The sequence below is a fragment of the Leptodactylus fuscus genome, chromosome 8, assembly GCF_031893055.1.
Source record: "Leptodactylus fuscus isolate aLepFus1 chromosome 8, aLepFus1.hap2, whole genome shotgun sequence".
Lineage (NCBI taxonomy): Eukaryota > Metazoa > Chordata > Amphibia > Anura > Leptodactylidae > Leptodactylus > Leptodactylus fuscus.
In genome coordinates, this window is record NC_134272.1 from 42,516,226 (window position 1) to 42,532,683 (window position 16,458).

Here is a 16,458-nt window from a genome sequence, read left to right on the forward strand (position 1 = left end):
ATAGGGCATCTGTACGCTATTTAATCAAAATTTGTTCTCCAAAAGGCAAATGGTGATCACTTACCCATACGACAGATTACAACCACAGATGGGAAATTTTTTTTTTTTTTTTTTTTTAGGTCATCTTTTTGATATTTAAGATCAGTATATGTTTTTTTTTGTTTTTTTTTTAGTGCAGAAATTGAAGATTTATCTTGGAAAGCAGAACTGCTGCCTACTGCAAAAGTAAGACCAACTTTACTGTAACATAAAAATATGAAATACACAAATCTTCATGAGGTTGTGTGTTTGTGCAGATCATGCTAGTTTCACAAAATTTTATAAAACTACATGTTGGAATCCACAATATGGAGATTTCAGGAGAAATGTCTTGATTCTACTGAATTGATCTTAGATCCTTAGAATTTAAACGTTTGCAGGTCACAATACAGACACTAAAATGTGGCCATGTACAAATACACACAAGTACAAATGATTAGCTGTCACTCTTAGGCCGGGGCCCCACAGGACGTAAACGCCGCGATTTGCCCGCAGCGGAGACTATGTGGGAAAAATCGCAGCGTTGTATAGTGCAGGAAAAGTGGATGGGATTCATGCGAATCCCATCCCCACTTTGCAGAAAAGATCGCAGCGCGGACACGCGATTTGCAAAGCCAATGCGGCTTTGCAAATCGCAGCATGTCAATTATATCTACGGAAACGCTGGCGGCTTTCCCGTAGATATAATGTTAAGAGAAAGTCCACAGAGGAAAACTCTGTGAACTTTCTCTTAAAAGCACTGCAGAAAGGACTGCAATGCGTTTTCTGGTGTGTGTTTTTTTTTTTTTCCCCCTTTTACTGCTGACCAATCCACAGAGTAAGTCAGGAAATAACACAGAACAACAGCACCGCGCGGCACCTAGTGTATTAACCTTAACAATATAACTTAATAAATGCTAAGGTATATATGTGATATAGTCACAGCACCTATAAAGTCACACCAAAGGATCAAAATACTGGCAGCAGCAGATCAAAACCGCACTTAGTGCGTACACAATTCTCTAAAAAAGGACCAACCCAAACCAAACAATATATATGTAAGGGGGACAAATAGATCCGCGCTTACCAACCATAGTCTTTGTCACAATTCTTTAATAAAGCCTTTCACACACAACACATTTTGAAACCTTTAGCTGGTTTCTTTCATTTCATCAGGTATACATAAGGACAGCATCACCGTAAGTCAACCGTAAGTCATCACTGTCCAATAACTGGTGTTCAACCTCCTAACCCCACACCTATCTGCTGATCTGAATACCTTCCCTGGATGGAAGCTCTGCATTGGGCTCCCATTAAAGGGGCTCTATCATTGGAAAACGTCATTTTTAACTAAGCACATATTTGCATTGCCTTTAGAAAGGCTATTCCACAGATACTTTTTGTATGTTAATCGCCTCAGTAGTTTTTGAATGAGCCTGTTTTTATTCATATGCTAATTAGCCTTTCGGTGCACTCCGGAAGTCTGTGAGCACCCTCTCTGCTATTCTCTATGTGTGTGTGTGAGACCAGAAAGGCTGGTGATGTCACACACACATAGCAGAGAGGGTACTCGCTGAGACTTCCGGAGTAAATAAAACAGAAAATAGATGCAAGCTCAAGCTTGAAAAAGTGCAACCCAGCACGAAACGGCTGTCGCTCAGCTTAGAGTGAGCCTCCTCCCGCAATGCTGTATTATTATGGACTACGATAAATAAAGTTTGAAGTTTTTTATGCATCTGGGTGAGTGCCAAGCAGTTTTTCTTTTTTTTTTCAATAAATATCTTCTGGAGTGCACGCTCGAGCCTAATTAGCATATGATTAAAACCTGTCACATTCAAAAACTACGGAGGCGATTAACATACAAAAGGTATGTGTGGAATAGCCTTTCTAAAGACTATGCAAGTACAGTGCCTTACAAAAGTATTCAGCCCCCTTGAACTTTTCAACCCTTTGCCACATTTCAGGCTTCTAACATAAAGATATAACATTTTAATTTTTGGGAGAAGAATCAACAAGTGAGACATAATTGTGAAGTGGAATTAAATTTATCGGATATTTTGAAATTTTTTTAACAAATAAACTGAAAAATTGAGCGTGCAAAATTATTTGGCCCCCTTGCGTTAATACTTTTGTAGCGCCACCTTTTGCTGCGGGTATGTCTCTATCAGTTTTGCACATCAAGAGACTGAAATTCTTGCCCATTCTTCCTTGCAATACAGCTGGAGCTCAGTGAGGTTGGATGGAGAACATTTGTGAACAACAGTTTTCAGTCTTTCCACAGATTCTCGATTGGATTCAGGTCTGGACTTTGACTTGGCCATTCTAACACCTGGATACGTTTATTTGTGAACCATTCCATTGTAGATTTTGCTTTATGTTTTGGATCATTGTCTTGTTGAAAGATAAATCTCTGTCCCAGTCTCAGGTCTTTTGCACACTCCAAAAGGTTGAAAAGTTCAAGGGGGTCGACTAGTTTTGCAATGCACTGTATGTGCTTAGTTAAAGAGGACCTTTCACCACTTTTGGGCACATGCAGTGTTATATACTGCCAGAAAGCCGACAGTGCGCTGAATTCAGCGCACTGTCGGCTTTCCCGATCTGTGCCCGGTGTAAAGAGCTTACGGTGCCGGTACCGTAGTGCTCTATGGTCAGAAGGGCGTTTCTGACCATTAGCCAGAGACGTCCTTCTGCCTCGCGGCGCCTATCGCGTTGTGCTGTGGAGCAGGGAGGAACTCCCCCCTCCCTCTCCTGATAATGCTAGTCTATGGACGAGTACTGCGAGCAGAGGGAGGGGGCGTTCCTCCCCGCTCACAGCACAGCGCGACAGGCGCCGCGAGGCAGAAGGACGTCTTTGGCTAATGATCAGAAACGCCCTTCTGACCATAGAGCACTACGGTACCGGCACTGTAAGCTCTTTACACCGGGCACAGATCGGGAAAGCCGACAGTGCGCTGAATTCAGCGCACTGTCGGCTTTCTGGCAGTATATAACACTGCATGTGCCCAAAAGTGGTGAAAGGTCCTCTTTAAAAATGACTTTTCCTAATGATAGAGCCCCTTTAATAATCTTTTCTGGGGATAAGTCATCAGTATGAAAAAATCCCCTTAAAGCTGAGGCCCCATGTTGTGGAAACTCAGCTTTTTTGTTGTTGCAGATTTTGTTGCGTTTTTTTTTTTTAGCCAAAGCCATGCGTGGATTGAGCAAAAGGTAGAAGTATAAGAGCTTCCTGTATATTTCCCATTCCTTTAATAGCCATTCTTGGCTTTGGCTCAAGAAAAAGCAACAAAATCTGCACCAAAAAAAGCTGCGTTTCTGCAACATATGGTCTAAGCCTAAAGGTAGTCTATCACCTCCACAAGCATATTCAACTGTCATCATCATGTTACAGAGTATGTTAGTAATAAACAACATACCTTTTATTATATATGTCACATTTGTAGATTTGGAGAGATGAGGCAGTTGATGCAGTGGGGGTGGGCTTTCAGCCCTGGGAGCATTGCTTTTGCAACATAGACCCCCTACCATCTCCTGCCTTCACCACCCCATGTGATGAGAGTTGATATCCCTGCTGCTGTGATATCACCCATCCTATATAAGCAGTACTCCCAGGGCTATTTGTCCCGGCCCAGTGAACCAACTCCCTCATTTGCATAAGACTTTAAGGCTAAGGCCCCACAGCAAAAAATCATCGCTGTTCTTCTCATTGCGCTTTAGACAGAAACTCCACAGAGGTTTCCAATGCGGACCTTGTTACATAGTTGATGAGGTTGGAGAAAGAAATCAGTCCATCAAGTCCAACCTATAACCCTACAATCCCCTACAGTGTTGATCCAGGGGAAGGCAAAAAAACCCCATGAGGCTCATGCCAATTGCCCCATTTCAGGGGAAAAAATCCCTTCCCGACTCCAATCTAGCAGTTAGTATAAAAACCCTGGATCAACGTGTCCTTAAAATCTAGAGTCCATAACCTGTTAAATTTTTCTCTTCAAGAAAGGCATCCAGGCCCTCTTTGAATTTGTTTAATGAATCCGCCATCACCACTTCCTGGGGCAGAGAGTTCCAGAGCCTCGCTGTTCTTACTGTGAAGAATCCCCTTCTATGTTTCTGGTGAAACCTTCTCTCCTCCAGACGTAGAGGATGTCCTCTTGTCACTGTCACCTTAGAAAGTTCTATGTATTGTCCCTTCATGTATTTGTACATTGTTATTAGATCTCCCCGTAGACGTCTTTTCTCTAAACTGAATAACCCCAAGTTTGTTAATCTATCGTTGTACTCCAATCCACCCATTCCCCTAATCATTTTGGTTGCCTGTCTTTGCACTTTTTCAAGTTCACTTATGTCTATCGGGGCCCAAAATTGCGCACAATATTCTAAGTGTGGCCGTACAATTTTACGTATGGGGAAACTGCTTTCGTTTCCGTAGGTATAATTGACATGCTGCGACTTCCAAAACTGCGCCGGTTTTGGAAATTGTGGGGTGCCGAGTTTACGTCCCTTAAAGCGGTATTCCCACGAACATAATTATTTTTAAATTTGTAGATAATTAAAAGTTAAACATTTTTGCAAATATAATAAAGTAATTAAACAAAACTGTTTTAGAACTTCATGACTAACATAAAAATTATTTATCTAAATGGTATTACCACACCTATAACCTACCTGAACTGATAAATTATCATATTTAACCTGCACAGTGAATGACAGTTTTAAAAAAAAAAAAAAAAAAAAAAAAAAGGAAGTTTTGTTGGTAAAATGGTGCTGAACAAAATATTAGTGCACCTCGCAAGTTAACTCAACATACCGTATATACTCGAGTATAAGCCGACCCGAATATAAGCCGAGGCCCCTAATTTTACCACCAATGACTGGGAAAACTTATTGACTCGTGTATAAGCCTGGGGGGGGGGGGATTCATGATTGCAGATAAAAAGTCTGGTCATGTGCATTACAGCTAAGTAACTCTATGTGCGTCATAGTAATAGCAGTTAACTCCATCATGTCCCTCACATTAACCCCCTGTGTGCCTCACATAACAGTTATGTCCTGATATGTGGGACACATGAAAGTAATAATTAGGTATTTTCATAATGAAGGTTCTTTATTAGTACTCCCATGTGTCTCACATATTAGTAACCTTTATATGGGGCACACAGGGGTTAATATGAGGGATCTGATGGGGTTAACTGCTATCAATATGATGCACATGTGGTTACTGAAACTAAATTAATAACCCCAAATGCCTGACATTAATAGGAATTGTAACTCCTGTATGTACCAGTGTCTTTTACTTTCACTTTGCTGTCGCTTCCTCTCCTCGATGCAGGGCAGCAGCAGGGGCCTCCCGTGCTTTCATCTCTCTCCACGGAGCACAGAGACCTGCAAGGACCTGCATAAATTAAACGAAGGGGGAGGTCCTTTGGTGCTACAGTCCTAGAGAAGGGGGAGTGTCCTATATCATTACTGTTGCACTAAAGGACCTTCCCCTTCCTTTAATTTAGGCAGGTTTCTGTGCTCCATGGACCCTGACTCGACTATAAGCTGAGGGGGGCTTTTTCACCATAAAAACTGTGCTGAAAAAGTCGACTTATACTCGAGTGTATACAATAAGTGTTTTTTCTTGCATATTTCACTGGGGGACATAACACCTTGGGTATAGACCTGGCAACTAGGATGCGGACACTAGAAAAACAAAAGCTTTTGGCTCCTCCTACATAGTCTATACCCTCTCACAGACAGTGCACTCAGGCAGTTTCGAACCTATTGTCGTTGGAGGCAGTCACAGCCTGAGTCAGGTCTTTCTGTCTTACATCGTTTTTATTTTTTCTCCCCTTTCAGGGGCAGGGGGTTGTCCTTGTACATGCCACACTAGTCATAAGCCCTGCGGGTGCAAGCGCTCTTTTATAGAGCACCTCACAGTCACCCAGTCCCCATCCTTTACTTGCTGCATCAGCGGCTGGAGATTCCGGTGACCCCACTACTACGTGCGAGGTATCACCTATGGGGTGACCCTGCGGTGCCTGAAGATACCGGATAGGTAAGTATGTGAAGGTGGACATAGTTAAGTATTTCTGCTTCCCCTTTCCCCTCCTTACTATGTGGGCATTTTGCTACTCTGGTCCAGGGACCCTCAAGCGTTCATGGTCGATGCTCTCGTGATTCCCTATTCGGGTATTCAGCTTCTGTATCTTTTCCCTCCCCCCTCTTCCTCTCCTCTTTCAGGTCCTCAAGAAACTCAAGGTCGAGGAGTTTCCTGCCATCCTGGTAGTTCCATGCTGGCCTCGGCAGGCCTGGTACGCAAACCTCATGTTTCTGTTGGCAGACGCCCCCTGGCCTCTTCCCTTGAGGGTGGATCTTCTGTCTCAAGGGCCGCTGTTCCACCCCACCTTACGTCAGCTTCGTTTAACGGCATGGCTGTTGTGGCCGAGGTTTTGAGGCATTGGGGGTTTTCTGAGCCTGCCATTCATACTATGCTCAAGGCCAGGAAGCCTCAGTTAGCAAAAACTTACCATCGCACTTGGAAGTCTTTTGTACGCTGGTGCGAAGCTGAAGATTGTCATCCTCTTTCATTTTCTTTGCCCAGGATCCTGGCTTTTCTTCAGTCTGGGTTGGATCAGGGTCTTGGCCTTTCTGCTGTGAAGGGTCAGATCTTTGCACTTTCTATTTCCAGAAAACCCTGGCCTTCCTTTCTCAGGTGTAGACCTTTTTCCAGGGTGTGGCTCACTGCGTCCCTCCTTAGGGCCAGTTCACACGGAGTAAAATGGCATGTATTTTGGAGTGTAATTTTACACGTGTAAAATAAGACTCCCATAGACTCCCATTGACTTCATGTAAAAAACCACTCCAAAATACACGTGTAAAATGTCATTGAAGTCAATGGGAGTCTTATTTTACACGTGTAATCTCTCTTTGTTTTCTTTCCTAGAAAGTGGCTTTTCTTGTTGCTATTACTTCTATTTGTAGGGTTTCCGAGCTGGCGGCTCTGTGACGCCAGTCTCCCTTTTTGGTTCTTCACAAGGACGATACAGTCCTATGAAAAAGTTTGGGCACCCCTATTAACCCCTTCCCGCCGATGGCATTTTTTGATTTTCGTTTTTCGTTTTTGACTCCCCTCCTTCTAAACCCCATAACTTTTTTATTTCTCCGCTCCCAGAGTCATATGAGGTCTTAATTTTTGCGGGACAATTTTTTCTTCATGATGCCACCATTAATTATTCTATATAATGTACTGGGAAGCAGGAAAAAAAATTCAGAATGGGGTGGATTTGAAGAAAAAATGCATTTCTGCGACTTTCTTACGGGCTTTGGTTTTACGGCGTTCACTGTGCAGCCAAAATGACATGTCCCCTGTATTCTGTGTTTCGGTACGGTTCCAGGGATACCAAATTTATATGGTTTTATTTACATTTTGACCCCTAAAAAAAATTCCAAAACGGTGTTAAAAAATTTTTTTTCTAAAAGTCGCCATATTCCGACGGCCGTAACTTTTTTATACATAGGTGTATGGGGATGCATAGGGCGTCTTTTTTTGCGGGGCCGGGTGTACTTTTTAGTTCTACCATTTTCGGGAAATGTTATTTCTTTGATCACTTTTTATTCAAATTTTTATCAGAATTAAAACAGTGAAAAAACGGCGGTTTGGCACTTTTGACTATTTTTCCTGCTACGGCGTTTACCGAACAGGAAAAATATTTTTATAGATTTGTAGAGCGGGCGATTTCGGACGCGGGGATACCTAACATGTATATGTTTCACAGTTTTTAACTACTTTTATATGTGTTCTAGGGAAAGGGGGGTGATTTGAACTTTTAATACTTTTTATATTTTTTTTTACTTTTTTTTTACTTTTTTTTTTTTTTTTTTTTTGCATTTATTAGACCCCCTAGGGGTGTTGAACCCCAGGGGGTCTGATCACTAATGCAATGCATTACAATGCTAATGCATTGCAATGCATTGCAAAAAATCATCATCTCTTTTGCAGGCTGTATACACCAGCCTGCAAAAGAGAGAATTTGCAGACTGGCTGGGAGCCCTTAACAAGGCTCCCGGTTGTCATGGCAACGGGGGGTCGGCCCTGGAGCATGCTCCAGGAGCCGGCGATCCTTCAAAAAATGACGGCGCCCATGCGCCGCCGGGAAGATGGCGCCTCCGGCGCCTTTGACAGCAGCGCCGGAGGGGTTAATGCCTCCGATCGGTCCGGGGACCGATCGGAGGCATTAGAGCCGGTTGTCTACTGCTTAAAGCAGTAGACACCCGGCGGCTATGACGGCCGCCCGGCTCCCGGGCGGTCGCCATAGTTACAGACCCGACACGCGCCGTACTATTACGGCGCATGTCGGGAAGGGGTTAATCTTAATCATTTTTAGTTCTAAATATTTTGGTATTTGCAACAGCCATTTCAGTTTGATATATCTAATAACTGATGGACACAGTAATATTTCAGGATTGAAATGAGGTTTATTGTACTAACAGAAAATGTGCAATATGCATTAAACCAAAATTTGACCGATGCAAAAGTATAGGCACCTCAACAGAAAAGTGACATTACTATTTAGTAGATCCTCCTTTTGCAAAGATAACAGCCTCTAGTCGCTTCCTGTAGCTTTTAATCAGTTCCTGGATCCTGGATAAAGGTATTTTGGACAAACAATTCAAGTTCAGTTAAGTTAGATGGTCGCCGAGCATGGACAGCCCGCTTCAAATCATCCCACAGATGTTCAATGATATTCAGGTCTGGGGACTGGGATGGCCATTCCAGAACATTGTAATTGTTCGTCTGCATGAATGCCTGAGTCGATTTGGAGCAGTGTTTTGGATCATTGTCTTGCTGAAATATCCATCCCTGGCATAACTTCAACTTCGTCACTGATTCTTGAACATTATTCTCAAGAATCTGCTGATACTGAGTGGAATCCATGCGACCCTCAACTTTAACAAGATTCCCGGTGCTGGCATTGGCCACACAGCCCCAAAGCATGATGGAAACTCCACCAAATTTTACAGTGGGTAGCAAGTGTTTTTCTTGGAATGCTGTTTCTTTTTGGACGCCATGCATAACGCCTTTTTTTTTATAACCAAACAACTCAATCTTTGTTTCCAAAATGAAGTTGGCTTCTCCAAATGTGCTTTTGCATACCTCAGGCAACTCTATTTGTGGCATACGTGCAGAAACGGCTTCTTTCTCATCACTCTCCCTGACAGCTTCTCCTTGTGCAAAGTGCGCTGTATTGCTGACTGATGCACAGTGACACCATCTGCAGCAAGATGATGCTGCAGCTCTTTGGAGGTGGTCTGTGGATTGTCCTGACTGTTCTCACCATTCTTCTTCTCTGCCTTTCTGATATTTTTCTTGGCCTGCCACTTCTGGGCTTAACAAGAACTGTCCCTGTGGTCTTCCATTTCCTTACTATGTTCCTCACAGTGGAAACTGACAGGTTAAATCTCTGAGACAACGTTTTGTATCCTTCCTCTGAACAACTATGTTGAACAATCTTTGTTTTCAGATCATTTGAGAGCAGGCTGTCCATGTTCGGCGACCATCTAACTTAACTGAACTTGAATTGTTTTGTAGAAAGAAATGGTCCAAAATCCCTTCATCCAGGATCCAGGAACTGATTAAAAGCTACAGGAAGCAACTAGAGGCTGTTATCTTTGCAAAAGGAGGATGTACTAAATATTAATGTCACTTTTCTGTTGAGGTGCCCATATTTTTGCACCGGTCAAATTTTGGTTTAATGCATATTGCGCATTTTCTGTTAGTACAATAAACCTCATTTCAATCCTGAAATATTACTGTGTCCATCAGTTATTAGATATATCAAACTGAAATGGCTGTTGCAAACACCAAAATATTTAGAACTAAAAATGATTAAGATTAATAGGGGTGCCCAAACTTTTTCATAGGACTGTATTATTCTTCGTCCTCCACCATATTTTCTTCCTAAGGTGGTGTCCTCTTTTCACATCAATGAGGACATTGTCTTGCCGTGTTTTTGTCCTGAGCCTAAGCATCCTCGTGAGAGTTTCCTTCACTGCCTGGATGTTGTCTGGGTCAATGCTTTTTTTTGTTCTTCTAGGAAGGGCTTGCCTGCTTCCAAAGTTTCCATCTCTAGATGGATTCGGTCTGTCATTAAGGAAGCATATTGACTTAAGGGTAAGGATCCGCCCCTCCGTGTGACGGCTCACTCTACCAGGGCTGTCAGTGCCTAATGGGCTGTTCGGCATCAGGCTTCTGCTTCCCAGGTCTGCAAGGCTGCCACCTGGGCTTCTGGTGCACACTTTCACAAAATTTTACCAGATCCATTCTGTGTCTTCTGCCGATGCCAATTCGGGTCACAAGGACCTGCAGGCAGCAGTGCGCTGGTTGTTCGCATAGCTGTCTGTTTTTCCCTCTTTCAGGGACTACTTTTGGATGTTCCAAGGTGCTGTGTCCTCAGTGAAATATGTGAGAAAAAATGATTTTTGTACTCTCCGTAAAATCCTTTTCTCTTTGTTTCCCTGGGGGACACAGGTCCCTCCTGTTGTTTTTCCGCACAGGTTTTTTTTGTTTGCTTCTTCACGAGTTTAGGATCTGTTGGTGGTTGTTGGTTCCATATTCGTTTTTCTTGTTTTTGGACTCTCTCCTACTGCTGTGGTACAAAACTGCCTGAGTACACAGTCTGTGAGAGGGTACAGACTGTGTAGGTGGAGCCAACAGCCGTCATAATAACAGCCTCCTAGTGACCAGGTCTATACCCAAGGTGCTTTGTCCGCCTGTGCAGTACAGATTGAATGCCATCTCTACTGTTCAGGTGGCGGTGGCAGAGGAGGAGCCGCCCCCACAGAAGGGAAGTCTGGATAAGAAGCCAGGTAAGTATGATGGGCTGAATGAGTTAGTTGGAAAGGGCTAGTGGTGGGTGGGACAGCTGGGGAGACACGGAAGGGGGAGTGAGGGTGGTAGTAGGAGTCAGCCTACAACTACCACGATGCATTACATGAGCTATGACAGCAGGAAGCTACACCAAGTAAACAAATGCAGATGATGCCAGGAGCTCTCAGAGAAACCCAGAAATAACTTTTAAAAAAACAAACCAAAAAAACCTGCTAAAGGTATTTGGGTGCACTTATTAACCCATTAATAGCACTAAAAGCCTTAAAAAAAAACAAAAAAAAAAACACATTTTTTGCCCAGGAAACCTCTTTAGTATTTCCTAACACAACGTCAAGCTTATTCATGTATTTGTGGTTGTCAGCATTTCTATTATCATTGCAATAAGCCCTTTTAGTACTTTAAACAGGGCAGCTTGTATTTCAGTAAACATTTTATTCATTGCATATTATGTGAGGTGAGAATAATAAAAGCAGGTCACATGACCAAAGTCTTGAATGTTCTGAAGATCCGTATGTGGTCTACTACAGTTGGTGCTGTTGAACTCTGTAACTAATGAAAGAAAAACAGGATTGGCAGCTATGCGGACACTAAAGTCAAGAAAAAAATCATGTATAAAATATATACCTATAATTAATAAAGTGCACTTACTATTGTTAATGAACAAACACCACCCCTCTTCTCAACCAGTATAAAACAACAATCCTAGAATCCATCATTGACCATAATATATACATACAGTATATGGGTGAATAAATAGCTACAATCAGTAAAAGACAAAAACAGTGTGTCTAAGTCAAAGGCGTCGCAAAAAATTGTTCAGGACCCATAGACTAATGACGAGGACAAACAAGTCCTCTGTGTCTTGAGGCGTGTTCACTTCACAGGACCTCAAGACTGGAAATACTGGATGTCTATTGAGGGGGTAACATGAGACCATAACTGTAATAGTGTCTGTTGGAAGGGTGAAGATGTGAACTTTAGCCTTATGTTTGCTTGTAGTTGACAACATTCAACAGATTCTTAGATCCTACTGCTGAATTACTGTATTTTTCAGACTATAAGATGCACTTTTTCCCCCCAAATCTGGAGGGAAATTGAGGGTGCGTTTCATAGTCCGAATGTGGAGCATCGCCATGTTCCTGCCACTGCTGGCTTCCTGCAGCGACAGGAGTGTGGCAATGCTGCAGGCCCCAACACATGTGCCGGCATCTAAAACCCTTCCCGGCATCTGCCGTTCTATTGCCGGGGAGGGATTGATGCCGGGTCTGTAAGAATAATGGCAGCTGCTCTGCTGCACAGTGGTCGCCATAGCAACCGAGTCCCTGCTATACACGGAGGCCCAAAGCTAATGCCCGCAATTAGAATGCATTAAAACTTAACCCCCCAAAGTGTAGAATACCCCCTATACCTTTAAAGTTGCAGGCCGAGTCCTGTGCGGCAAGGTCGCAGGAGCCGACCTGTTCTGGTGACAGTCGGGAGCCAACTGAAGGTTCCCAGGCCTGTCATAGCTATATTACTATTGCGGTTGGTCTATGACCAGCTGTAATAGTAATGTAAAGAATCTCCCATAGAGGGCAATACACTTGTATTGCTGTCTATGGGACGTGCAATCAAATGATTGCAGGTTCAAGCCACCTAGGGGTAAGGGGCAATAAAATAGTGAAAAAAAAAAAAAAAAAGCTTTAAAAAAATAAATAAATAAGACTTCTAAATCACCTCCTTTCCCTAGAATACATATAAAAGTAGAAAATTACTGTGAAACACATACATATTAGGAATCCCTGTGTCCGAAAATGCCCAGTCTACTGATATTTTTTCATACCGACGTGTTTTTTTTTTTTTTCTCAGTGTTGCCTCTGATTTAAATAAAAGGTGATCTAAGCAATAGACATTCCCCAAAATGGTATAACTAAAAAGTACATCTGGCCCCGCATAAAAAACGCTCTATGGATCTCCGAACAGCTGCAGGGTCACCTGTCAATGTGGCCTTGCAGCTGTTGCAAAACTACAACTCCCATATATATATATTTATAATATATATATTTTCCTCCTCTAAAACCTAGGTGCGTCTTATAGTCCAGTGCGTCTTATAGTCTGAAAAATACGTATTCCTACTCTAGATATAATTTTATTGTAAATGTAACATTATTTTGTTCATTCTATTAATATAGGCTGTAACCTTAAGGCTGGAAGATTTCGCTAATGCTTCTCATTTTGTGCTTTATATGCCAGAAACAAATAACAGCAAGGTAATTTGTGTGATAATGTACGATTTATGTTCGTTGTACTAAGCAGTTTTGCCTTCAAATGTGTTCAATGGAAAATATGTAGTTTATGGAAATCTAATGAATAGGAACTCTTTAGTCCTGCCTCCCTCATGTATTGTGCTAATTTTTAGGATGCTATCGGTCCTCTTCATTGTTATGCATGGATTTTTTTGAAACTGGACCCATTTTCCTTTTTTTTTTTTTTTTTTTTTATTATTATTTTTTTATTATTATTGTTGTACAAAACAAAAAAAACATGCAGCAAAGCAAATGCATTAATGGCAAATCACCAGCACTCACTCGTGATTCCTCCTAGGGCATCATTCTGTCATAGTCTTCATTTGATATCAATGATGTTGAATTTTTAAAACCCAACTAAGCTTCAGAACAGCTTCTGATTTTTAATTTTATTTTTTTGGGCAGCATTTTTATCAATACATTTTCCGAATATTTTATTTATACATTTTTGGCTCCTTTCTGTGAATTTCTTACTTTTTTTTTCCTCCCCTTGCTTCTTTATTTAAAGCTGTACCCTCTTTCTTACTACGTATAGTCTATGTGTAATGCGAGGAAAATAAAGGTGGGGGAAACATCAAACCATTGTATCTCTTGCTTTATAAATCATAGTATTTGCTAAATCCAGGACGCTATGTAATTTGTCATGCTGTATTGTTTTGTTTTTTATTTTTTTTTAATAACCAAATCCTGACTTGTAAAATGATAACATTTGGAGTAACTACTGCTTTTGCTTATGATTTTGTTTTTTTTAGTTTTCAGTGGAGTGTGAATTCCTGAATGAAGAGCAGAAAACCACACAGTTGCCTGTTACACATGCTTTTTCATTTGGTATGTACAGGTTATGATTATAGCATACATTTAGTGCTTGGAAGTAACATGGGGAAATATAGTATAGCCTTAAAGGGGGCTTTCTCACCAAAGTAAGTTATCCCATGTCCATAGAGTAGGGGATAACTTGCAGATCATTGGAGATCTGCCTGTTCAGACCTCATTCTGAATATTGTGGTGGTCAAATAGCGTGTATACTGCTCTGTTCATTTCAATGGGTGCGCCGGAGATAGCCAAAGTACTGTAGAGTTTAAAGGACTGCAATCTCCGAAAGTCATTCTGACACTTCATTCACATGGAGGATCCTGGTGGACTTTTAGGCCTGATCACTGGGGGTCTCAGTGGTCAGTCCCCCAGCAATCTTGTACTTGTCCCCTAATCTGTGGATAGGTGATAAGTGTCTGTAAATGACATAACCTATTTAAGGTTTAAATTTTGGGTGTATTTATCAAGTGTTTTTACAATTTGCCTAGGCCAGCCAAACCCTTTTGCATCCCTGAAGTTGATGAACATGTTGTGGTGTTTTGTTTTGTTTTTTGTTTTTTTTCCCTCCCAATTCTAATGACTACATAACATGTTTATTAGAGGACTGCATCAGTAATCCAAGGCTGAAACTCTGAATTCTGCCATGATTCAAAAGTGACCAAAAAATAGTAGTATGGTATTTATTCCACAAACATTATATGGATATTAAATGGCCAATGAACTTAATAATGATAATAATAAATTTTGTTTATATAGCGGCAACATATTCCGCAGCAATGTACAATTTGTAGGGTTCAAATACAGACAGATACATAACAAAGAACGTCATTTCACACAATGGGACTGAGGGCCCTGCTCGCAAGAGCTTACAATCTATGAACTTTAAAACAACTTTGTGTGAGGCCATGTTCACACTACTTTAATTAATGCAGTCAGTCACAGGATGACAGAATTGGACATTAAAGGGGTTTTCCCATCTTCCAGTTTGCCTGTTGTATCCTCTTCTCACTTCCTGCGTTTCTCCCCTCCCCTCTTGCTGAATGGGACACTGAGGCATGACAATAATTATGCAGATCAGATAATATGCACATGCTTATAGAGAAGGGCTTAGTATCATCTGTGTTTTTATATAGAGAGATAATAGACAGGGTTTTATCAGTAACCTGCAATTAGCGAACGGATTGTCCTGCCGCAGAGCTGTAGAGAACAACGAGAGTCGTCAGTGACTTCACTTGTCCTACAGGTCTGTGGTTATGGTAAGGAAGTATAAACAATGGGAGGAATAAGTTCACATAGCAGGCAAACAAAGCAGCATTTCTAAAGCAATATATTTAGGAAGAGTCTTCAAGTTGCATTATCTGCCAGTATAGGTTGTCCTTGAGATGGGACAACCTCTTTAACAGTAGCAGAGTAACGGACACTTGTGAAGTCCCCTTTTTGTTGACTCTAATGTAAACAGCATTACGGATACTAAAGAGGAAATTAACTGGGTTGTACCACTAATGACACTTAACCACATGACAAGGTAAAAGGTTTTAGAGCACTAAGGGTCTGATTGCTGTAGGCCTGAATGCTCCCTTAATGGTTTGTGTGAATAGTGCACGCGTGCGTGTGCCATTCCCTTTTTTTAGTGCTGTAGTGTAGATCACTGTCCATACTGTACCATATAAGTGAATGAAGTGCTGGTCACACATGCACACCAGCGCTCCAGTCTCATGAAACCTTCAGAGAAGCTTTCAGACTGCTCCTCATTGCTTGGGTTCCATTGCCTGGCAGCAGTGATCTGGCACTGCACATGTTGTTCTTGGTCAGTAACCAGCACATTGACACACAAAGAATAGACTACTGAAATCCACCTGTTTTGTTTCTACAATATGCATTCCTTAGAAAGGTTGGTATAAAACGGCTAAGATCTGGGACACATCAGAAAAAAGTCACACCTGGTGATGTTGTTACTCTTCAGCATCTGCTTTTGTTTTAAAAACAAAACAAAAAACCCCTCACCTATTCATACAGGTTCAAGTACAGTAAATAGATATATGTTATATGTTAATTTAAAATATTCCATTAGTTATTATAGGTTGCAATTATACACAACACAAACTATGTAATTTATGTAACATGAGCATGATTCATACACGCCCCTTGCTGGCAAGGCACAGATTTGTTATAATCCTATAGGTGATTGGCTCTTTGTTTACTCTTACGTCTATTAAATTTCATTATTTCAGGACTGTCATCAAGTCAAACAAAGATCAATTCATCTGGTTTGCTTCATGTCTTATACCTTGAAGGATTCAGTAAGGTACAGTAAGTAATAGATATCAGATATATTTTCAGAAATAATGTAATTGAATATTGAAATGGGGTTTGGCTTTCTTGCAGATTTACCAAGCCTTTAACATCTTAATTGAGAGAAACTGTACTCGACCCATAGGCAAGTGATATACAAAATCAAATCTCTGTGTATGCTAC

At 41.4% G+C, this 16,458-nt stretch overlaps 1 protein-coding gene across 1 annotated transcript in view; it reads left to right on the forward strand.

The window, feature by feature from the left end:
• Window positions 1–16,458, forward strand: part of PGAP1 (post-GPI attachment to proteins inositol deacylase 1) — a 133,625-nt gene that overhangs the window by 54,848 nt on the left and 62,319 nt on the right. Inside the window, exons 12-16 of the mRNA XM_075285178.1 lie at window positions 174–225; window positions 13,057–13,134; window positions 13,923–13,998; window positions 16,215–16,288; window positions 16,369–16,420. Coding sequence (XP_075141279.1) covers window positions 174–225; window positions 13,057–13,134; window positions 13,923–13,998; window positions 16,215–16,288; window positions 16,369–16,420 — 332 coding nt within the window. The remainder of the gene's footprint in view (window positions 1–173; window positions 226–13,056; window positions 13,135–13,922; window positions 13,999–16,214; window positions 16,289–16,368; window positions 16,421–16,458) is intronic.